The sequence below is a fragment of the Coregonus lavaretus genome, assembly GCF_964263955.1.
Source record: "Coregonus lavaretus genome assembly, chromosome: 12".
In the NCBI taxonomy this organism is placed as follows: Eukaryota; Metazoa; Chordata; class Actinopteri; order Salmoniformes; family Salmonidae; genus Coregonus; species Coregonus lavaretus.
This window is the reverse complement of record NC_139999.1, coordinates 44249994-44275683: the sequence shown is the minus strand read 5'-3', so window position 1 is coordinate 44275683 and position 25690 is coordinate 44249994. Positions and strand designations below refer to the sequence as shown.

Genomic DNA, 25690 nt, shown 5'->3' with positions numbered 1-25690 from the left:
CTCTGAGTTCTCTGGGCCTGCTCGTCACCATTTCCTTTCCTTTTGTTTGTGTCTGTGTGTGTGTGTCTGTCTGTCTGTGTCTGTGTGTGTGTGTGTGTCTGTCTGTCTGTGTCTGTGTGTGTGTGTCTGTCTGTCTGTGTCTGTGTGTGTCTGTCTGTGTCTGTGTGTCTGTGTCTGTGTCTGTGTGTGTGTGTCTGTCTGTCTGTCTGTGTCTGTGTGTGTGTGTCCGTCCGTCCGTCCGTCCGTCCGTCCGTCCGTCTGTCTGTGTGTGTGTGTGTCTGTGTGTGTCTGTGTCTGTGTCTGTGTCTGTGTCTGTGTGTCGGTGTGTGTGTCTGTCGATGTGTGTGTCAGTCAGTGTGTGTGTCTGACTGTCTGTGTGTGTCTGACTGTCTGTGTGTGTCTGACTGTCTGTGTGTGTCTGTCTGTGTGTTTGTATCTGTCTATGTCTGTGTATGTATGAGAGTGTGTATGTTAGTTTGTGTGTGAGTGTATGTGGTGTGTGTGAGTGTATCAAATTCAATCAAATGTTATTTATAAAGCCCTTTTTACCTCAGCAGATGTCACAAAGTGCTATACAGAAACCCAGCCTAAAACCCCAAACAGCAAGCAATGCAGATGTAGAAGCACGCGCATGCATGTGTGTGTGTATGTACAGTTGAAGTCGGAAGTTTACATACACTTAGGTTGGAGTCATTAAAATGTGTTTTTCAACCACTCTATAGTTTTGGCAAGTCGGTTAGGACATCTACTTTGTGCATGACACAAGTAATTTTTCCAACAATTGTTTACAGACAGATTATTTCACTTCTAATTCACTGTATCACAATTCCAATGGGTCAGAAGTTTACATACAATAAGTTAACTGTGCATTTAAACAGCTTGGAAAATTCCAGAAAATGATGTCATGGCTTTAGAAGCTTCTGATAGGCTAATTGACATCATTTGAGTCAATTGGAGGTGTACCTGTGGATGTATTTCAAGGCCTACCTTCAAACTCAGTGCCTCTTTGCTTGACATCATGGGAAAATCTAAAGAAATCAGCCAAGAACTCAGAAAAAACATTTTAGACCTCCACAAGTCTGGTTCATCCTTGGGAGCAATTTCTAAACGCCTGAAGGTACCATGTTCATCTGTACAAACAATAGTACGCAAGCATAAACACCATGGGACCACGCAGCCGTCATACCGCTCAGGAAGGAGGCGCGTTCTGTTTCCTAGAGATTAACGTACTTTGGTGCGAAAAGTGCAAATCAATCCCAGAACAACAGCAAAGGACCTTGTGAAGATGCTGGAGGAAACAGGTACAAAAGTATCTATATCCACAGTAAAACAAGTACTATATTGGTATAACCTGAAAGTCCGCTCAGCAAGGAAGAAGCCACTGCTCCAAAACCGCCATAAAAAAGCCAGAATACGGTTTGCAACTGCCCATGGGGACAAAGATCTTACTTTATGGAGAAATGTCATCTGGTCTGATGAAACAAAAATAGAACTGTTTGGCCATAATGACCATCGTTATGTTTGGAGGAAAAAGGGGGTTGCTTGCAAGCCAAAGAACACCATCCCAACCGTGAAGCACGGGGGTGGCAGCATCATGCTCTGGGGGTGCTTTGCTGCAGGAGGGACTGGTGCACTTCACAAAATAGATTGCATCATGAGGAAGGACAATTATGTGGATATATTGATGCAACATCTCAAGACATCAGTCATGAAGTTAAAGCTTGGGTCTTCCAAATGGACAATGAACCCAAGCATACTTCCAAAGTTGTGGCAAAATGGCTTAAGGACAACAAAGTCAAGGTATTGGAGTGGCCATCACAAAGTCCTGACCTCAATCCTATAGAACATTTGTGGGCAGAACTTAAAAAGCGTGTGCGAGCAAGGAGGCCTACAAACCTGACTCAGTTACACCAGCTCTGTCAGGAGGAATGGGCCAAAATTCACTCAACTTATTGTGGGAAGCTTGTGGAAGGCTACCCGAAACGTTTGACCCAAGTTAAACAATTTAAAGGTAATGCTACCAAATACTAATTGAGTGTATGTAAACTTCTGATCCACTTGGAATGTGATGAAAGAAATAAAAGCTGAAAGAAATCATTCTCTCTGCTATTATTCTGACATTTCACATTCTTAAAATAAAGTGGTGAGCCTAACTGACCTAAAACAGGGAATTTTTACTAGGATTAAATGTCAGGAATTGTGAAAAACTGAGTTTAAATGTATTTGGCTAAGGTGTATGTAAACTTCTGACTTCAACTGTAAGTGTGTGTGTCTACAGTATGTGTGTGTGTCTACAGTATGTCTGTGTACCTGCAGGATGAAGGTTCCCATGACCACGCTACAGAAGATGGGGTTACGGTAGATGGCCTCGAAGACGTTCCTCTCTCCGTGGATCTTCCTGGCATTGATCTCGTTGAACAGCTGCATCATGACGAACACGTTGAACACGATGGTGTAGTGCTCTGACGGTGGCGAGTGAAGAGGCGCGTTACGCCCGCTGTCAATGTTAAAGAAGTTCTCTCCTGGGAGAAGGGAAGAGCAAACAGGATAATAGATGTATCTTTTTGTTTAAGCATACTATCTCTTGAGATTAAAATTTTACATTTACATTTTAGTCCTTTAGCAGACCCTCTTATCCAGAGCGACTTAAAGTTAGTGAGTGCATAAATGTTTTATTTTCATACTGGCCCCCCGTGGGAATCGAACCCACAACCCTGGCGTTGCAAACACCATGCTCTACCAACTGAGCTACACAGGATTTCAGTGTGGTCTGACTCTGTGTGATCCAGCGGGGTCTAACTCCCTGTGTTCCAGCGGGGTCTAACTCCCTGTGTTCCAGCGGGGTCTAACTCCCTGTGTTCCAGCGGGGTCTACCTCCCTGTGTTCCAGCGGGGTCTAACTCTGTGTGTTCCAGTGGGGTCTAACTCTGTGTTTCAGTGTGTGATGGTCTCACCAGCGAACAGCAGGGTGAAGATGATGGTGAGCTGGTAGACGGCGTGACCCAGGATGTTCTTCATCATGGTGCGGGAGATCAGGGGCTTGTTGCGGCCGTACGGCTTCCTCAGCAACAGGGACTCAGTGGGGGGCTCGGTGGCCAGAGCCAGGGATGCCAGGGTGTCCATGATCAGGTTAACCCACAACATCTGCACCGCTTTCAGAGGAGAGTCCTGGAGAGAGGGAGGAAAAGAGGGAGGTAGAGGGGGAGTGGAAGTGTGAGAGAGAGAGAGAGAGAGAGCGGGAGAGAGAGAGGAGGTGTGTGTCGGTGGGTCTTTTTTTCTCTCCATTTCTTATTGAATTTCAAGAAGGATCAAATGGTAAGTGTGTTACCTGTGTGATGCAGGCGCCAGTGAAGGCAACGATGACGGCCACCACGTTGACAGTGAGCTGGAACTGGAGGAACTTGGAGATGCTGTCGTAGACGTTGCGGCCCCACATCACAGCCTTGACGATGCTGGTGAAGTTATCGTCAGTCAGAATGATGTCAGATGCTTCCTTAGCCACATCAGTACCGGCAATACCCTATCAGGAGACAGAGAGGGAGGGGTTACGTTTATAGGGATGACGATGAGGTTGATGATGATGGTAATGGCAGTGATCGTACCCATTGTTTTTATACAGTGATGGAAAAAAGTATTTGATCCCCTGCTGATTTTGTACGTTTGCCCACTGACAAAGACATGAGCAGTCTATAATTTTAATGGTAGGTTTATTTGAACAGTGAGAGACAGAATAACAACAACAAAATCCAGAAAAACGCATGTCAAAAATGTTATAAATTGATTTGCATTTTAAATGAGGGAAATAAGTAATTGACCCCTCTGCAAAACATGACTTAGTACTTGGTGGCAAAACCCTTGTTGGAAATCACAGAGGTCAGACGTTTCTTGTACTTGGCCACCAGGTTTGCACACATCTCAGGAGGGATTTTGTCCCACTCCTCTTTGCAGATATTTTCCAAGTCATTAAGGTTTCGAGCCTGACGTTTGGCAACTCGAACCTTCAGCTCCCTCCACAGATTTTCTATGGGATTAAGGTCTGGAGACTGGCTAGGCCACTCCAGGACCTTAATGTGCTTCTTCTTGAGCCACTCCTTTGTTGCCTTGGCCGTGTGTTTTGGGTCATTGTCATGCTGGAATACCCATCCACGACCCATTTTCAATGCCCTGGTTGAGGGAAGGAGGTTCTCACCCAAGATTTGACGGTACATGACCCCGTCCATCGTCCCTTTGATGCGGTGAAGTTGTCCTGTCCCCTTAGCAGAAAAACACCCCCAAAGCATAATGTTTCCACCTCCATGTTTGACGGTGGGGATGGTGTTCTTGGGGTCATAGGCAGCATTCCTCCTCCTCCAAACACGGCGAGTTGAGTTGATGCCAAAGAGCTCGATTTTGGTCTCATCTGACCACAACACTTTCACCCAGTTCTCCTCTGAATCATTCAGATGTTCATTGGCAAACTTCAGACGGGCCTGTATATGTGCTTTCTTGAGCAGGGGGACCCTGCGGGCGCTGCAGGATTTCAGTCCTTCACGGCGTAGTGTGTTACCTATTGTTTTCTTGGTGCCTATGGTCCCAGCTGCCTTGAGATCATTGACAAGATCCCCCCCCCCCCCCCGTGTAGTTCTGGGCTGATTCCTCACCGTTCTCATGATCATTGCAACTCCACGAGGTGAGATCTTGCATGGAGCCCCAGGCCGAGGGAGATTGACAGTTATTTTGTGTTTCTTCCATTTGCGAATAATCGCACCAACTGTTGTCACCTTCTCACCAAGATGCTTGGCGATGGTCTTGTAGCCCATTCCAGCCTTGTGTAGGTCTACAATCTTGTCCCTGACATCCTTGGAGAGCTCTTTGGTCTTGGCAATGGTGGAGAGTTTGGAATCTGATTGATTGATTGCTTCTGTGGACAGGTGTCTTTTATACAGGTAACAAACTGAAGTTAGGAGCACTCCCTTTAATAGTGTGCTCCTAATCTCAGTATAAAAGACCCCTGGGAGCCAGAAATCTTTCTGATTGAGAGGGGGTCAAATACTTATTTCCCTCATTAAAATGCAAATCAATTTATAACATTTTTTAAATGCGTTTTTCTGGATTTTGTTGTTGATATTCTGTCTCTCACTGTTCAAATAAACCTACCATTAAAATTATAGACTGATCATCTCTTTGTCAGTGGGCAAACATACAAAATCAGCAGGGGATCAAATACTTTTTTCCCTCATTGTATGTTATTACATATTCCCTTTAGGCCTACTAATAATGAATTGCATTTATATAGTGCTTTCGATTAGATCTCAATGGCTTTACAAATGTATGGGGAACTCACCTAATCCACCACCAATGTGTAACACCAATCTACTGTACCCGGCTGATGCATGGCAGCCATTTTGTGCCAGAAGTGACCTCAGTTCGGCAGGCCATCATTAAAAATAAGAATTTGTTCTTAATTGACTTGTCTGGATAAATAAAGGTTAAATAAAAGTTGCAGTCAGTCAGAGACATGAACCAGCTACATCATTGACAGCTGATGAGTGGTGAGCGGTTCAGCACAAAATGGCTGCCGTGCATCAGCCAGGTGGATGAAGGTGAGTAACCAGTACCCACGGTGTTAAGTGTCAAAGTTTGAGTCCTGGTGAAAAGAACTAGCAAGCAAGCCGTCAGCATTTCATTATATGTTGGTACTTCATTCCACCCCTTTAACATCTGCCCTTTTCTCCTCTCAATCATGCGAGTCAATTAACTTTGGAGAAGAAAGGGAAGGAGACAAAGAAAGGCTATTAAAAATATTTCATCTCTCCGCGACCCTTCGTCTACACAGAACATTTGGGGCAACTAATACCCTGGGCTATATCATTATCCTTTATATTTTCAATCACTGTGCTTTTAATTTTCTTTCTCCTTCCCTCAAAGCTTTGTTTAACTCACTTAGGCCATTTTCCTCATTACATACAAGGACAGTGAGTGTTTCATGAAGATCTATGTGGGACTTTGTAATCTCTCTCTCTCCCTCCTTCTCTCTCCCCCCTCCCCCTCCCCCTGGCTGTGGGGTCTCCCCGTTAGCGTGACACGGGCTCAACGAGGGAGTGTAGTCCACTGTTTGGCGGTCGAACGAGATGGCAGGCAGTCTGAATTAATGTGAAGTGGACTATATTGGGCTGGGATTTAACTGAACCACAGGGGTGACTGCTAATCCAAAACAAGGCTCCTCACAACGACATACTGACACGGGCTGCCAAGCACACAGATAAACACACAGTATAATGGGCAGATACACACAAGCATACGCTTACACATGCACGCTCACACACACACACACACACACACACACACGCTCACACACACACACACACACACACACACACGCACACACACTCTAATTCTATAACTCACAAACCCAGAGGTCTTTCTACGAAGGGTGCAGTGTGTGTGTGAATGTAGTGGGGCTTGTCTGGTGATAAGCAGATTTATCCAATCGTTACTCCCTCTAATGATTTAATATCCAATTAATGGGGGCACTTGGAGTAAATTGGAGAGTTGCAGGGATGAGGTTTGGGCAAAATTAGCTTTCCATGGCTGTTGTGTAATCGTAAATACTTAATAGGTTCTCTCTAACAATTATTTTCTAAGAAAATAAGAGGGAGGAAAACTGGAAGGAAAGTAGTGACAAGGGAATCATGAAAACAGACCGACATGAATGGAGAGCATTACCATAGCGAATCCGACATCAGCCTTCTTTAGGGCGGGGCCATCGTTAGTTCCGTCGCCCGTCACAGCCACCACCTGTCGTGTCTCGAGGACGGTGCTGTCCATGATACCTGAGGGAGATGAACAAGACCACACCCCTCAGATCTCAGTACACAGGACAGCAGTATACACATTCACTGAGACAGACATCGAGGGAATTTAATTTTGTTGGACGAACATAACTAACTAATGTCGGTCCCCCAATATTTCGAAATGGCCTTTTTCCCATTTCATTTGCTTTTTCAGTGACGGAAATTCTGTGTTTTTTACGGTTAGTCTGCTAGTCAAGAGTCTCCATATTCATGACCCACACCTGGCATTATGCCTCACCTGGCCTGTACCTCTCTCTCCACCACTCCACCACCCCTAACTGAGATGAAACATGCTAGTCTTTGAAGAAAACTGGGTTGGGCTGAGGGGGATGGCAGTGCTAGAGACCCCTGGGTCCGCTGTGTGTGTCGATCACACATGAAAGAGATAACACATTTTTGGAAGGAGGAGGGGAGGAAAAACAAGAAAAGGAGAGATGTGACAGCTTTAACCCACCTTTGACAAGAGTGTGTTTGTCAGTGGGAGAGGAGCGAGCCAGCACACGCAGCTTGGGCCACACCTTGTCCAGACGCTCTTGCTCCACCTAGAGCACAGGAGGACACAGTCAGAGGGACTGAACCTCGAGCAATGAACAACTTAAACAAGTGCATCCCTCTCAATGTTAGTACTACTACATAACTTAGTCCCCAAGCCTGTCTCACCTCTACTATATCATAATAAAAAGTCCCCTTTCAAAATAAAAGTCCTGTGGTGTGTCTCACCTCTCCCTGGTCGTTACGGATCAGCTGGTTGAACTCTTTGCCCTCCAGACACAGGAAGTCCTCGCCCGGCAACAGGATGCCACACTTGGTTGCTATGGCACGGGCAGTGTTGATGTTGTCCCCGGTAACCATGCGCACGGTGATGCCGGCCCTCTGGCACTTGAGGATGGCATTAGGTACCTTTAGGGGAGGGAGGAGAGAGTCATGACTTGAACTTCACTACAAGGACATTGATCAGCCAGTATTCTGTAGTTATATATCCACTTCACAACAATACATTCTTTGGTATAGTACCAGTGTTGATCTTAGGCCAGTCTGTGTAAGGTATGTTTGTATCTGAGTGTATTCTGTATATATATTCCCCTACACATGTTCCCTACTCCAGTATGCACCAGGGTTAGTCTCAGTATCAGTAAGTGTTGAATGTTATTTTAGTTTCTCTCTCAGCATGACAGTGTGAAGCCTTGACAGCTTTTGCTCATTCGGGCCTGACCTCTCAACCCGCTGTTTATATGAGTCTCTCGCTCTGTGTGTTTGAGTGAGTGTGTATATGTGTCTGTGTGTGTGTGCATGTGTGTGAGCTTGCGTGTGAAGTCCTGTGTAATTATCCACCCTCAGGCATGTAATGAGTCACTTCTCATTAGACCACTCAGATTACTTATTTATAGATCATTAGAAACCCCCCACAGATGTCTGCCTGTCAATCACACCGCTGAACCACAACCAGACACCCCCACCTCCCACCCCCTCTGCCCTCACACAGACCACTAAACATGTTGCTACACTCTTTAAGTAACCCTCCCACACCCCCAAATAACACAGAACCCTAAAGATACAATAGAACCTTGACGCACTATGGTGGAATGATCCCACAATAGCACTGGCAAACCACCTCATACAAACATCCACTCATGCCCTAATGCAGAACAACTCAGGGGCATGATGGATTGATATGATGATAGTTGTAATTAACTACTTTTGTGGGCATACAGGCAAACTTTATGGAAAACAGGACAATAGACATTATAGAACTCATTAGTTAAAAGGTTGTTCTCCCTCCCTCTTATTTCTGAGGCCAGGCTATTATTTGTCACCGGATGTGGGCAAGGTGTCGCCTCTACTGGAGAGTTTTGACAACTGCAAGAGGGACCCACGCATTAAGGACCAGGGTATGTGAACAGTTGGCTAAACCTATGGGTAAAGAGTTTGAGCTTGTTGCCATAGGTTTATGACCCAAAAGACTGAAATGATAGACCATAATTTCTTTGGAGTTACTTTAATGGCCATTATGCCAAATGGCTGACACTGGGCAATTCCAAACATACTATTCCATCTGATGATGTATCAGTTATAGCCTATATAATAAATTGATACTAACCTACACAGAAAACGCTTCATTTATCTATATGTTTAGTCATGTAATAATCCTGAATAGGTATAATGCTAGTAATCATGCAGACTTTTGAAATCAGTGGAATGCCCGGTGGAAGCAGAGAGATTGCCAAATGTGGAGAGACGAAAACAGAACACAGAAGGCTATTGTATAAAACACCTGTCTCTGGATTACATCTTTAAACTAAGGATAACCCTGGCATCCATGATAGGGAGGGAGAAGCGTTCATGCATGTATACGGGTAAGAGTCTAGCTAAATGATCTGTATGATCTGTATAGTAATATTATTCGTATCTCAGAAATCCATTTGCTAGTTATAGCCTAATGTTAGCTAGCTAACATTGAACCTAGTTGGTTAGCTTTAGCTACCTGCAGATTCATGTGTGGTGCATGGTAGTATGAGTTGGGATTAATTTATGGTTGATTGTTTAGCTAGCTAGCTACAAGTCTAAACAAAATACTCTACTATGCAAGTAACCATTTCACTGTACCGTTTACACCTTCTGTATCCTGTGCATGTGACAACTAAACTTTGATTCTATTTTATATAGTGTGTTACCAGAGACGGTAATGAAGAACAACATGACCTCCAACAAAGTCAGATTAGGATATAGGCCAAGGACTAGATCAAGTGTATTTTTACTACTACTTCTTACTACAACTTTCACCACTTTTATTCTTGAAATGTTTGGTTGTTTACTACACTACCCTATTCACTCTGTATGTGGACACCTGCTCGCCAAACATCTCATTCCAAAATCATGGGCATTAATATGGAGTTGGTCCCCCCTTTGCTGCTATAACAGCCTCCACTCTTCTGGGAAGGCTTTCCACAGATGTTGGAACATTGCTGCGGGGACTTGCTCCCATTCAGCCACAAGCGCATTAGTGAGTTCGGGCACTGATGATGGGCGATTAGGCCTGGCTAGCAGTCGGCATTCCAATTAATCCCAAAGGTGTTCGATGGAGTTAAGGTCAGGGCTCTGTGAAGGCCACTCAAGTTCTTCCACACCGATCTCCACAAACAATTTCTGTATGGACCTCGCTTTGTGCACAGGGGCATTGTCATGCTGAAACAGGAAAGGGCCTTCCCCAAACTGTTGCCACGAAGTTGGAAGCACAGAATTGTCTAGAATGTCATTGTATGATGTAGCGTTAAGATTTCCCTTCACTGGAACTAAGGGGCCTAGTCCGAACCATGAAAAACAGCCCCAGACCATTATTCCTTCTCCACCAAACTTCACAGTTGGCACTTTGAATGGGGGCAGGTAGCGTTCTCCTGGCATCCGCCAAACCCAGATTCGTCATTTGGACTGCCAGATGCTGACGCGTGATTTGGGTGGTGAGTGTTGCAACCGAGGACAGACGATTTTTACGCGCTACATATCTCTGTGGTCCCGTTCTGTGAGCTTGTGTGGCCTACCACTTTGCGGCTGAACAGTTGTTGCTCCTAGACAATTCTTCTTCACAATAACAGCACTTACAGTTGACCGGGGCAGCTCTAGCAGGGCAGACTTGTTGGAAAGGTGGCATCCAATGACGGTTTCATATTGAAAGTCAGTGAGCTCTTCAGTAAGGCCATTCTACTGCCAATGTTTGTGTATGGAGATTACATGGCTGTGTGCTCGATTCTATACACCTGTCAGCAACGGGTGTGGTTGAAATAGCCGAATCCACTAATTTGAAGGGGAATCCACATACTTTTGTATATACAGTGCATTCGGAAAGCATTCAGACCCCTTGACTTTTTCCACATTTTGTTACGTTACAACCTTTGTTCTAAAATGGATTAGATTAAAACAAATTCCTCATCAATCTACACACAATACCCCATAACAACAAAGTGAAAACAGGTTTAGAAATGTTAGCAAATCTTTTCAAAATTAAAAACAGAAATACCTTATTTACATAAGTATTCAGACCCTTTGCTATGAGACCCGAAATTGAGCTCAGGTGCATTCTGTTTCTATTAATTGATTGGAGTCCAACTGTGGTAAATTCAACTGATTGGACATGATTTGGAAAGGCACACACCTGTTTATATTAGGTCCCACAGTTGACAGTGCATGTCAGAGCAAAAACCAAGCCATGAGGTCGAAGGAATTGTCCATAGAGCTCCGAGACAGGATTGTGTCGAGGCACAGATCTGGGGAAGAGTACCAAAAAATGTCTGCAGCCTTGAAGGTCCCCAAGAACACAGTGGCCTCCATCATTCTTAAATGGAAGAAGTTTGGAACCACCAAGACTCTTCTAGAGCTGGCCGCCCGGCCAAACTGAGCAATCGGGGGAGAAGGGCCTTGTTCAGGAAGGTGACCAAGAACCCGATGGTCACCCTGACAGAGCTCCAGAGTTCCTCTGTGGAGATGGGAGTACCGTCCAGAAGGACAACCATCTCTGCAGCACTCCACCAATCAGGCCTTTATGGTAGAGTGGCCCAGCCAGAGCCCGGACTTGAACCCGATCAAACATCTATGGAGAGACCTGAAAATAGCTGTGCAGCGACGCTCCCCATCCAACCTGACAGAGCTTGAGATGATCTGCAGAGAAGAATGGGAGAAACTCTGCAAATACAGGTGTGCCAAGCTTGTAGCATCATACCCAATAACACTCAAGGCTGTAATCACTGCCAACAGTGCTTTCAACCAAGTACTGAGTAAAGGGTCTGAATACTTATGTAAATGTGATGTTTCAGTTTTTTATTTTTAATAAAATGTCTAAAAACCTGTTTTTGCTTTTTCATTATGGGGTATTGTGTGTAGATTGATGAGGGAAATAAGAATAAGGCTGTAACGTAACAAAATGTGGAAAAAGTCAAGGGGTCTGAATACTTTCCGAATGCACCTTGTAAGATATACTTGGAAGAGGCTAAATCAAGCTAGTCGGATTGATTACTTTCTGGTGTCCTTTTATATGGTACCAAATGCAAAAAAAGTACGGATTCAGGACTGAATGCGATCAGACCATCAGCTTATAGCCCTCCACAGAGCTATGACAGACTTTCCATGAGGGCGGGGATATTGGAAATGTAACCTTTTCACATGTGAGTTCCAAATATCTCTAAACGGTCGCCCCAGCGTAAGTTGTTTTATGCACGTGATGTCAGAATGCACTCACTGTTCCAAAATGTGATTGTTACGCAACAGGACAGTTAACACGCTCTGCCTGCTAATTATCTATAGGCTATGTTTCAACTTGTCAATTTTCTAACAGTTTGAATTGAGGTGTGTTCCGCCTTCTCATTAATTCACATAGAAGTAGGCCATTTCAGTGTTCCGGACAATTTATGTTTGAGGCTTTACTGAGTCAGACAAACTTCCCTCTTCGAGGAGAGCCCTTCCCCATTTTTTCCGCACACCAAGTATGCAGACATTTGTGCAGTCTGGCACATTTTCTGGCTGGCGCTCGCATTGTTGCATTCTTGTTTTCCTTACAAATAATAACTTTGGACATGTGTACATTCCTATCAAATTAAGTGCCTTATTTTCTGTATATCGTGTTGTCGTTTCTACTGTAGCATATGTATATATGTACAGTCGAAGTCGGAAGTTTACATAAACCTTAGCCAAATACATTTAAACTCATTCACAATTCCTGACATTTAATCCTAGTAAAAATGTCCTGTTTTAGGTCAGTTAGGATCACCACTTTATTCTAAGAATGTGAAATGTCAGAATAATAGTAGAGAGAATGATTTATTTCAGATTGTATTTCTTTCATCACATTCCCAGTGGGTCAGAAATTTACATACACTCAATTAGTATTTGGTACTTTGCCACAACTTTGGAAGTATGCTTGGGGTCATTGTCCATTTGGAAGACCCATTTGCGACCAAGCTTCAACTTCCTGACTGATGTCTTGAGATGTTGCTTCAATATATCCACATAATTTTCCTTCCTCATGATGCCATCTATTTTGTGAAGTGCACCATTCCCTCCTGCAGCAAAACACCCCCAGAGCATGCTGCTGCCACCCCCGTGGGTCACGGTTGGGATGGTGTTCTTTGGCTTGCAAGCAACCCCCTTTTCCCTCCAAACATAACGATGGTCATTATGGCCACCAAACAGTTCTATTTTTGTTTCATCAGACCAGAGGACATTTCTCCAAAAAGTACGATATTTGTCCCCATGTGCAGTTGCAAACCGTAGTCTGTCTTTTTTATGACGGTTTTGGAGCAGTGGCTTCTTCCTTGCTGAGCGGCTTTTCAGGTTGTGTCGATTTAGGACTCGTTTTAATGTGGGTATAGATACTTTTGTACATGTTTCCTCCAGCATCTTCTCAAGGTCCTTTGCTGTTTTCTGGGATTGCTTTGCACTTTTTGCACCAAAGTACGTTCATCTCTAGGAGACAGAATGTCTCCTTCCTGAGCGGTATGACGGCTGCGTGGTCCCATGGTGTTTATACTTGCGTACCATTGTTTGTACAGATGAACGTAGTACCTTCAGGCGTTTGGAAATTGCTCCCAAGAATGAACCAGACTTGGAGGTCTAAAATGTTTTTTCTGAGGTCTTGGCTGATTTCTTTTGATTGTCCTATGATGTCAAGCAAAGAGGCACTGAGTTTGAAGGTAGGCCTTGAAATACATCCACAGGTACACCTCCAATTGACTCAAATTATGTCAATTAGCCTATCAGAAGCTTCTAAAGCCATGACATCATTTTCTGGAATTTTCCAAGCTGTTTAAAGGCACAGTCAACTTAGTGTATGTAAACTTCTGACCCACTGGAATTGTGATACAGTGAATTATAAGTGAAATAATCTGTCTGTAAACAATTGTTAGAAAAATTACTTGTGTCATGCACAAAGTAGATGTCCTAACCGACTTGCAAAAACTGTAGTTTGTTAACAAGGAATGTGTGGAGTGGTTGAAAAACGAGTTTTAATGACTCCAACCTAAGTGTATGTAAACTTCCGACTTCAACTGTATGTACAGTGCTGCTTGAAAGTATGTGAACCCTACAGGGCTGGTCATTATCTTGCTATAAAATATTAAAATAAACATAAACTCCTTATCTAAACCCCAATTCGTAATAAAGACATTCCAAGTAAATGACAGAAACAACATTGTTTATTTAACAAAAGTAGTTTATTTAACAGAAACTCAGATCTGATGTGTGCAGAAATATGTGAACCCCTTCAGTCAATAACTTGTGGCACCTCCATTAGCAGCAATAACTTGGACTAAACGTCTCCTATAGCCAGTAATCAGTCTCTGACATCTGTTTTGAGGGATTTTTGCCCAATCCTCCTTACAGAACTCAGCCAATTGAGTGAGGTTTGAGGGGTGTCTGGCATGAATTGCCCGCTTCAGGTCCTGCCACAGCATCTCGAATGGATTTAGGTCAGGACTTTGACTTGCCAATCCAAAACACAAATCTTCTTTGTCCTGAGCCATTCTATGGTAGATTTGCTTGAATGCTTTGGGTCATTGTCTTGTTGGAAGACCCATTTTCGGCCCAGCTTTAGCTCCTTGACTGATGGCCTGACGTTCCTTTTCAAGAATCTCCTGGTATACCTCAGAATTCATGGTTCCCTTAATGATGTGGAGTCGTTCAGGTCCAGAGGAGGAAAAGCAGCCCTAGATCTTGACATTCCCACCACCATCCTTGACTGTTGGGATGAGGTTATTTTGGTGGTAGGCAGTGTTGGGTTTTCGCCAAACATAGCAGTGTTGATTGTGACCAAAAAGGTCAATTTTGGACTCATCGGTCCAGAGAATGGACGTCCAGAAACCTTCAGGTTTGTCCAGGTGGTCTCTGGCAAATTTAAGACAGGCAGTTTGGTTCTTTTTTGACAGCAGAGGCTTCTTCCTAGCAACCCTCCTATGAATGGCATTTTGATTCAGAATTCTTCTTATTGTTGCATAGTTTCCTGAGATGCAGCAAGGGAGGTCTGCAAATCTCTAAATGTTATGTTTGAGTTGGCTTTTACCTGATTTATTATTGTTATTGTGGCTCTTGGGGATATTTTGGAAGGGTGTCCACTTCTAGGCAGAGTTGCTGTCATGTTAAATGCTCTCCATTTGTAAATTATTTGCCTCACAGTGGACTGATGGACCTCAAATCTTTTCGAGATGATTTTATAGCCTTCCCCAGACTGATGTGCTCTCACTACTCTCGTCCTGATGTCCTCTGAGATCTCCTTTCCTCTCTGCATGGTGTGCTTTGCATTCACCTGGAAGGGTAACACCAAACTGACCAGGTTTCTTATCCCGCCCAATCTCTTTCCTAACGATCTCTCCTTTGATTGGTTCATTTGGTAGCTAATTATTTACCCACCTGATTCTACATACCTACTTGATTTAACCAATGCAACTTGGGGTTCACTTATTTTTGCACCTGCACTAATTCCTTTTTAATTGTGTTTTTCTACTACATGCATGATTTCCTATACACCAACATATGATACTGGTAAATATAAACCAGTTATTTCAGATCAAAAAGACTGGTTCTGATTAAATGAAGATTTAATGGTAAAAAAAAGTATAATCTGTAATTGCACAAGGGGTTCACATTCTTTCAAGCAGCACTGTATGTATGTATGTATGTATGGAGCATAATGTATTTACTGTTTTATTCACGTTTTCAAGTACTGGTGACAAATAATGCATTCAGATTATTGCATACATTGTAATGGACACCTATGATGTGTGTAAAATACTTTTTTGGTATTATGTTCTACTGCTTATAATGAGCTAATGCTAAGCTATTTGTCAGCTATGTGTGGGGCCATGTTTGTTGACATTATACAATGCATTCTGGGTTTCACGTAAACGTCTTCAGACCAAAGATGTTTTAATGAGGTGAAGGAATGGTTCACTTATCTTTCAAGTAAACTTCCAGAAGTGAATGAAGAGAAGTGAATGATCGTAGACGACACACCCCCTTCAACATGCATACTGCAAACAGACCAAACTCATCTTGTCTCCTCTTATTATCTTTGGTTGACGTGGGGGAAAAAAACATGGCGGCGCACACAAACTGCCCATCGTCGGATTACTTTTGATTTCTAGAAAGTGTTTTACTCAATTATTTCTATCAATGTTGAGCTCACCCGTGATGTGATTAATTATAAATAGTAATTGCTATTAGCTAATTCATATTGTGGTTTCTGTCAGCCGAGAGTTCTCTAAACATGACCGCTTGGTGTTACATCAATCTTTCCTCAGTTAGCGCTAGGACTAATGTAGCCTACATTTTCCAGTTTGGATGATTGTATATGCTGTCGCTACTTCTGTGCATTGAACATTGCATCCAAAAATAAATTGTTCACATTCAGGACATAACTTTATAAGGACTGTGTTTGTGCAAAAATGTTTGTGAAAAAAACAGTGTGGCTAGCTCAAATGTTGACTGTTGCATCGATCGAAACTGGACGTTCTAAATAAGCGTTATAATCACACCAGTATAAGCGTAAACTGCAGGGACCACTGTAGAATGATCACACCCGTTTGTTGGTACGTGTGAAAAGATCATCAGAGTTTATTGACGGACAGTACATTTATAACGAAAACTAAGGAGTTTATAACAGATTTGTTCTTGCATAATACAGGTTCAGCGGATCCACTTATAGTATGGGATGCCTTTAAGTGTATCTTTAGAGGCCATTCAATTCAATTTTTATCCCAAAAACAAGAACGGATTCGGTCAAGAGAGAAAAGACACAGCAGAAATAGAAGAACTAACATTGCACATTAATGGTGTTGATAAATGTTCTACAGAAGTACTGAATAGTTTAGACACAAAACAAAAGGAGTTTGAGGAACTCATTAAGGAAAGATCTGGTTTCATTTATATAAAAAAACGAGCAAATTGGATGGAGAACTGTGAAAAATGCACAAAGTTTTTCTATAACCTTGAATATAGAAATGCGATCAAGAAGAACCTACAGAAAATAGTGATGGAGAAAACATTGTCTCACCAAAGGACATTTTGAATGAAGAAGCATAATATATATATATATATATATATATATATATATATATATATATATATATATATATATATATATATATATATATATATATATATATATATATATATATATATATATATATATATATATATATATATATACACAGTGGGGAGAACAAGTATTTGATACACTGCCGATTTTGCCGATTTTCCTACTTACAAAGCATGTAGAGGTCTGTAATTTTTATCATAGGTACACTTCAACTGTGAGAGAAAAATGTTGTTTGTTAAAAATATAAATGTTTAAACCCTTTGCCCCGTAAGGATATGTAAAGTTCAGTGAGTCGTGACTACACCCCTCTACGTATACCCTTGGCATAAGGTGCCAGCTTTTAATTAATGTTTCTCCACACCGTCCCCCTTGATGTGAGCTTTTTAATTAGCCATTAATTTGCATCATTCTCAACCAATGAGAACAGAAACTGCATATGTATTCACCCCATCTCTCATACAGTGGGGAGAACAAGTATTTGATACACTGCCGATTTTGCAGGTTTTCCTACTTACAAAGCATGTAGAGGTCTGTAATTTTTATCATAGGTACACTACAACTGTGAGAGACGGAATCTAAAACAAAAATCCAGAAAATCACATTGTATGATTTTTAAGTAATTCATTTGCATTTTATTGCATGACATAAGTATTTGATACATCAGAAAAGCAGAACTTAATATTTGGTACAGAAACCTTTGTTTGCAATTACAGAGATCATACGTTTCCTGTAGGTCTTGACCAGGTTTGCACACACTGCAGCAGGGATTTTGGCCCACTCCACCATACAGACCTTCTCCAGATCCTTCAGGTTTCGGGGCTGTCGCTGGGCAATACAGACTTTCAGCTCCCTCCAAAGATTTTCTATTGGGTTCAGGTCTGGAGACTGGCTAGGCCACTCCAGGACGTTGAGATGCTTCTTACGGAGCCACTCCTTAGTTGCCCTGGCTGTGTGTTTCGGCTTTGTTACTTTGGTCCCAGCTCTCTGCAGGTCATTCACTAGGTCCCCCCGTGTGGTTCTGGGATATTTGCTCACCGTTCTTGTGATCATTTTGACCCCACGGGGTGAGATCTTGCGTGGAGCCCCAGATCAAGGGAGATTATCAGTGGTCTTGTATGTCTTCCATTTCCTAATAATTGCTCCCACAGTTGATTTCTTCAAACCAAGCTGCTTACCTATTGCAGATTCAGTCTTCCCAGCCTGGTGCAGGTCTACAATTTTGTTTCTGGTGTCCTTTGACAGCTCTTTGGTCTTGGCCATAGTGGAGTTTGGAGTGTGACTGTTTGAGGTTGTGGACAGGTGTCTTTTATACTGATAACAAGTTCAAACAGGTGCCATTAATACAGGTAACGAGTGGAGGACAGAGGAGCCTCTTAAAGAAGAAGTTACAGGTCTGTGAGAGCCAGAAGTCTTGCTTGTTTGTAGGTGACCAAAGACTTATTTTCCACCATAATTTGCAAACAAAAATCCTACAATGTGATTTTCTGGATTTTTTTTCTCAATTTGTCTGTCATAGTTGACGTGTACCTATGATGAAAATTACAGGCCTCTCTCATCTTTTTAAGTGGGAAAACTTGCACAATTGGTGGCTGACTAAATACTTTTTTTCCCCACTGTATTTAAATAATGAATATGAGTTTGGAGGGCTAAAACTATTAAATATCAAGGCATTCAACCTCTCTCTTAAAGCTTATATTATACAGAAACTACAGTTGAAGTCGGAAGTTTACATACACCTTAGCCAAATACATTTAAACTCAGTTTTTGACAATTCCTGACATTTAATCCTAGTAAAAATGTCCTGCCACTTTATTTTAAGAATGTGACATGTCAGAATAATAGTAGAGATAATTATTTATTTCAGATTTTATTTCTTTAATCACATTCCCAGTGGGTCAGAGGTTTACATACACTCAATTAGCATTTGGTAGCATTGCCTTTAAATTGTTTAACTTGGGTTAAACGTTTCGGGTTCCTTCCACAAGCTTCCCACAATAAGTTGGGTGAATTTTGGCCCATTCCCCCTTACAGAGCTGGTGTAACTGAGTCAGGTTTGTAGGCCTCCTTGCTCGCACACGCTTTTTCAGTTCTGCCCACAAATGTTCTATAGGATTGAGGTCAGGGCTTTGTGATGGCCACTCCAATACCTTCACTTTGTTGTCCTTAAGCCATTTTGCCACAACTTTGGAAGTATGCTGGGGGTTATTGTCCATTTGGAAGACCCATTTGAGACCAAGCTTTAACTTCCTGACTGATGTCTTGAGATGTTGCTTCAATATATCCACATAATTTTCCTTCCTCATAATGCCATCTATTTTGTGAAGTGCACCAGTCCCTCCTGCAGCAAAGCACCCCCACAGCATGATGCTGCCACCCCTGTGCTTCATGGTTGGGATGGTGTTCTTCGGCTTGCAAGATACCCCCTTTTTCCTCATTATGGCCAAACAGATCTATTTTTGTTTCATCAGACCAGAGGACATTTCTCCAAAAAGTACGATATTTGTCCCCATGTGCAGTTGCAAACTGTAGTCTGGCTTTTTGGAGCAGTGGCTTCTTCCTTGCTGATGGGCCTTTCAGGTTATGTCGATATAGGACTCGTTTTACTGTGGATATAGATACTTTTGTACCTGTTTCCTCCAGCATCTTCACAAGTTCCTTTGCTGTTTTCTGGGATTGATTTGCACTTTTCACACCAAAGTACGTTCATCTCTAGGAGACAGAACGCATCTCCTTCCTGAGCGGTATGATGGCTGCATGGTCCCATGGTGGTTATACTTGCGTACCATTGTTTGTACAGATAAACATGGTACCTTCAGGCATTTGGAAATTGCTCCCAAGGATGAACCAGACTTGTGGAGGTCTACATATTTTTTTCTGAGGTCTTGGCTGATTTCTTTTGATTTTCCCATGATGTCAAGCAAAGAGGCACTGAGTTTGAAGGTAGGCCTTTAAATACATCCACAGGCCCATCTCCAATTGACTCAAATGATGTCAATTAGCCTATCAGAAGCTTCTAAAGCCATGACATCATTTTCTGGAATTTTCCAAGCTGTTTAAATGCACAGTCAACTTAGTGTATGTAAACTTCTGACCCACTGGAATTGTGATACCGTGAATTATAAGTGAAATAATCTGTCTGTAAAACAATTGTTGGAAAAATTACTTGTGTCATGCACAAAGTAGATGTCCTAACCGACTTGCCAAAACGATAGTTTGTTAACAAGAAATGTGTGGAGTGGTTGAAAAATGAGTTTTAATGACTCCAACCTAAGTGTATGTAAACTTCCAACTTCAACTTTATATCTAAATCCAAACAGGTTTTCCAGTAGGCTACTAAGAGGCACATCCAATGTTTAAAAGGGGTCTCTTTGCTGTTATACAGATTAAAACTATCAATATCCGGTGGATTGGAACCCTGTTTAAAGTATTCTTATTTTTAAATGAAGCTATACAGAGTTTGCTAAAATTCTAATTTTATCCTCCAGAAGAGGCAGAATCTATATTACAGCAAATAATATGGCTAAACTTCAATGTACTGAGAGAGATGTATAAGAAAAGTATCATGTTTATGAATGCAAACAACGACGGTAGAATTATGTCATACAACCAATTAATCCAGGTGTATGGAGATGTATGCTCAATACAAAATTATAACCAACTCATCGCAGCTCTGCCACAAAAATGGAAAAGGCAATGAATTAGTTTGTCTGCCACCAATAAAAAATCCTAAATAGCTTAAAATGACTCATATACATTGTAAAATGTATCAGTTTCACTTACGGTCAAGAGGGTTGACAACTATGCCGCATAAAATACAGATTTTCAATGTCCCAATACCATGGCATCGGGTTTATGAACTGATATACAAAACAACAATTGAGGCATCAATTAGTTATTTTCAATTTAAGCTATTATATAAAATTCTCACTCCAAAAAGAATGCTCAGTATATGGGGTATTCAACAGTCTAACTGGTGCAGAAACAGAATCAATAGCGCATCTCTTTTGGTACTGTCCATCGGGGGCTTGCTTTTGGAGTCAGGTCCAGGAATGGATTTTATGTCATAAGATCAGGGTGCGTTTGGACCTGCAAACTGTATTGCTGGGGGATTTGAAGGACCACAGTCAGTCAATAGGAAAAATAATTGTGCTCTTTGGCTAAATTGATTATTTGGGGGGAAATTTCGGCAGAAATGCTGCAGGTGGGGAGGTTCAAGTCCCTAGTGAGAACATGGGAGAATGGAGGGATGTATTGCGATAGGAAATTGTAGAATTATGACTTATTGGGAAAGATGGGTTGATCTGTGGCTGTCCGAAGGGTGGAATTGATGGAATAATTATATACACAAATGTACAGTGTAAATGTTTGAGTTGTATTGTATGTTTTGCGTTTCGCTATTTATGTTTTGTGGTTTGGTTTCATGTTGTGAGCGGTGTGTGTGCTGGTCCTGGTAGTTATGGGTGCGCTCTTTTCCATGCCCGCCCGGGCGTCGGGCAGGGATTGGATTTCCCACCTTTGGAAAATCCCTTTGGGCCGGGGGCGGGGCCTTGCCGGTGTCTCTGGTCAGGTGGGGGGCGAGTGCCCCCTCTGACCAGAGCACTCACTATTGGGAGCAGCCATTTTTTATTGTCTGTATTGGATTGGATTATTGTTTGAAATAAAAAATATATAAAAAATTATAAAACATCCACTCACAGACCTACGATCACTAACTCTCCAAAGTTCCACATCTCTGGCCTTTAGTCGGAATCATGATAACATCCCTGATACTTTGCATTTTCTCTCAGTAACGCATTTGAATAATAAAACGACACAGGTGTCCTTTCCCCATTTATCATGGAAATGAAGTGTTCGTCATCTCCATAATTAATGGGTGATATTAGTAAATCTTCTACATACCAGCAGCTCATTTCAGAGACACTGCTGTCACAAAAGATCAGCACTAAAGTGCACAGACATTATAATGGCTGCTACAGTACAGTATCTTTCATCTAGCAGCTAGCCGCCCTTTCCTTCTAACCCTATTGGGAACTGGTAGAGTCAGTCACCCACTGGCTACGAAGCTATTTCCATCCACTTATCTGCTGCTGCTTGACAATCAAAACTCTAATGGCTATCAGCGAGTTACGTGAAGGACACCGCAAGTGGCGGTTGGGTGTAGCAAGGAACTCGCTAATATGTCACAGTCACACTCTAAAATGGCTATTCGATTTTCATAATACTGTTTTCACCAGAGCTCAGTGGGTTCAGCACACTGTCTGCCATATTGGCACCAAATGCTCCGTGCTATTACATTTACTCCTCTAGGGCCGCAGTGGAGTGAGGAGGTGTGTTCAGCTGGGGGGATCCTAATAAAATACTAGGGCTTCACTCAATGGGCTTCACTTACATGTGATGTGTGTGTGTGTGTGTGTGTGTGTGTGTGTGTGTGTGTGTATGTGTGTGTGAGAGAGAGACTATGCATGTCTTTGTGTGTGAGACTTTACGCATGTGTCTGTGTGTGCAAATTAGCTTTTCCATCATACTGTCTGCTTGCAGTTATTGTAGCATAGCAGAACTTAGATTACTGCATCACTGGACTTATAACACTGATTTGAACAATTTGATTTGATACATTGTTAATATCAGTGTCATATGCACCCAGTCAGCAATTCTGGTGCCTGTAACTGTATTTAGACATAGCCTATTTAAAACAAGTTGTGGTTTCGATTTGATTAGAATTTTAGGCCTTATCAATAGTGAATTTAATCTTGCTTATTGACAACGGTTGGCATGTCCATGGCATGTCCACGGAACCTGGAACGAAAGTGATCCAAACTGTTCCGGAACAGAACCGTTATTTTAAAAGCATGGGAGCCGGTTAATAATGTTATTTTACGTTCCAGGCATTTTTTTCTAGTCCCACAACAAAATGCAACAAAGCGCATATGCAAAGTGTATTTAAGATACCTGCCCGTCCCCCCTCCGAATCATAGGCTACTGTACTGACATTACAAGCTTGATTCAGAAGATAGGGAGACTAATTTTCTATTAGCTAGAGAAGAATGGATTAACTTATTCAATGCTAGTTAAGGATACTATAGGGCTAGTTATCACGTTTAATTTCGTTGGATTTATTAACTACAATAAAATAAGACGTGTTTTTAATTCTGGTGCCGCTCTGCACACACAAGCTTGTTAGCTAGCTAGTTCAAAGGACATTCAAATATTAAGGCAACACAGACTATGGAGGGTTTCACGCATATCCAAACTTTTCACAGAAGCTGGACAAAGATATAATATAAAGAGAAAGGGAGAATGTCCACTCACTGCTCCCAAATATATTTGTTTTATAAACATAATGGAACCATCTTACAGATCGCATTAACACGTTCTCATCATAAAGCCAGGACGGCGAATATTCTAAGAAATTTGGTTTTTAATCAAATTAAACGAGAATCAAGCAATATGTATTTATTTTTTTAACAAAAACTATTTCTTAGTAGGTTGGGGTGAGAAGCATGATATCATAAAATCTGCAAGATGAAAAAGACTTGATGCATTGCTGTTGAATCAGCCTTCATTATAGTAGCCTAGGCCCAGGTTAAAGGAGGGAGGGCTTGGTTTTGGAGGGCTTGGTTTTGAAGGGCTTGGTTTTTAATCATATGAAATGGAAAACAAGCAATTGTTACAGCAAAATGACTTCTAAATAAAAGGGTCACCATCATCATCTCATCTCTTGTTTCATGATGGCATATGGACACATGTAGCCTACATGGATATTTTTTTTTACGCACCTCCAAAACTGGAGCTTGCAAAAAATAATGCAGGCCTACAATACAGCGACAAAGAGGGGATGTCCTCACTGTTTTGCTTCTCCCAAACTTGATCTTTTAATAAAGCTTTGGTGATTAAAGGGATAATCCACCCTCAGCGTTCAACACCATAGTGCCCACAAAGCTCATCGCTAAGCTAAGGACCCTGGGACTAAACACCTTCCTCTGCAACTAGATCCTGGACTTCCTGACGGGCCACCCCCAGGTGATAAGGGCAGGCAACAACACATCTACCAAGCTGATCCTCAACACACGGGCCCTCAGGGGTGCGTGCTTAGTCCCCTCCCGTACTCCCTGTTCACCCATGACTGCGTGGCCAAGCGCGACTCCAACACCATCATTAAGTTTGCTGACGAAACAACAGTGGTAGGCCTGATCACAGCCAACGATGCAACAGCCTATAGGGAGGAGGTCAGAGACCTGGCAGTGTAGTGCCAGGACAACAACCTCTACCTCAATGTGAGCAAGACAAAGGAGCTGATCGTGGACTACAGGAAAAGGAGGGCCGAACAGGCCCCCATTAACATCGATGGGGCTGTAGTGGAGCGGGTCGAGAGTTTCAAGTTCCTTGGTGTCCACATCACCAACGAACTATCACGGTTCAAACACACCAAGACAGTTGTGAAGAGGGCACGACAACACCTTTTCTCCCCCAGGAGACTGAAAAGATTTGGCATGGGTCCCCAGATCATCAGAAAGTTCTACAGCTGCACCATCGAGAGCATCCTGACCGGATGCATCACTGCCTGGTATGGCAACTGCTCGGCATCTGACCGTAAGGCGCTACAGAGGGTAGTGCGTACGGCCCAGTACATCACTGAGGCCAAGTTTCCTGCCATCCAGGACCTATAACACTAGGCGGTGTCAGAGGAAGGCCCAATAAATTGTCAAATACTCCAGTCACCCAAGTCATAGACTGTTCTCTCTGCTTCCGCACAGCAAGCAGTACCGGCGCGCCAAGTCTAGGTCCAAAAGGGTCCTTAACAGCTTCTAACGCCAAGCCATAAGACTGCTGAACACTTAATCAAATGGCCACCCAGACTATTTACATCTAGTGGAAAGCCTTCCCATAAAAGAGGAGGCTGTTATAGCAGCAAAGGGGGGGACCAACTCCATATTAATGCCCATGATTTTCGAAAGAGATGTTCGACAAGCAGGTGCCCACATACTTTTGGTCATGTAGTGTATTAGACAGGTAAATTGACGAACCTGGCGCAAGGGGTCGAAAATGCCAGAGCGCCAGTTTTTACATGGCGAAATTGCCAATTAAACACTAAATACAATTTCAAAAGCTACAAATACAAATAGTTGTGATTAAATTAATCAAGAAAGTAGTACACAACAATTCATTACAAGACTTGCACCGCCTTAGCACCAGCCGAAAATAGAGCCCCCAATATGTTGGGCTTCATTATATAAACCTCTGATACTGTGGCCAACCTCCACACAACCTCCAGTCAACCTGCAGACAACACCCTACACCGATAATCTAAGCAGTGTCCAGCCATCTGCCAAGGATCAACTACAAAAATACCACAATTATTTATGCGCTTTCTGATCAGGCAGAGGGTGTCCACCAGAGCGTGTTTTGTTTATGCAGAATGTGTCTATTTGTGTCCCACCTCAGGTCTGACGGGGTCCTCGATGCCGACCACACAGATGCAGGTGAGCTCGTCGAGGATGTCGGCCTCATTGTCCCAGTCTGGTTCTCCTGCCTCGGCAGGGAAGTCCCTGTAGGCCACACAGATTGTCCTCAGACCGTCACAGGCCATGGGCTCAATCACGTTCTTCACCATCTCATCACGGTCCTTAGGCTTGAAGATACGTGGCTCCCCGTTCATGTTCAGGATATGTGAACATCTAGAGAGGGAAGGGGGAGAGATGTTTGCCAACTTACTCATAATGTATTATCACATCACAGATGATCAACTCTTTCTGTTTGTCTATCTCTGTGTATCCATTCATCAA

At 42.6% G+C, this 25690-nt stretch overlaps 1 protein-coding gene across 1 annotated transcript in view; it reads right to left on the bottom strand.

The window, feature by feature from the left end:
- LOC311138994 (plasma membrane calcium-transporting ATPase 1-like) overlaps nucleotides 1-25690 on the bottom strand; it is a 138864-nt gene that overhangs the window by 34201 nt on the left and 78973 nt on the right. The window contains exons 14-20 of the mRNA XM_084173815.1: nucleotides 25345-25582; nucleotides 7553-7732; nucleotides 7287-7374; nucleotides 6705-6811; nucleotides 3328-3519; nucleotides 2954-3167; nucleotides 2311-2522 (exon numbers count right to left, since the gene is read on the bottom strand). Coding sequence (XP_084029941.1) covers nucleotides 2311-2522; nucleotides 2954-3167; nucleotides 3328-3519; nucleotides 6705-6811; nucleotides 7287-7374; nucleotides 7553-7732; nucleotides 25345-25582 — 1231 coding nt within the window. The remainder of the gene's footprint in view (nucleotides 1-2310; nucleotides 2523-2953; nucleotides 3168-3327; nucleotides 3520-6704; nucleotides 6812-7286; nucleotides 7375-7552; nucleotides 7733-25344; nucleotides 25583-25690) is intronic.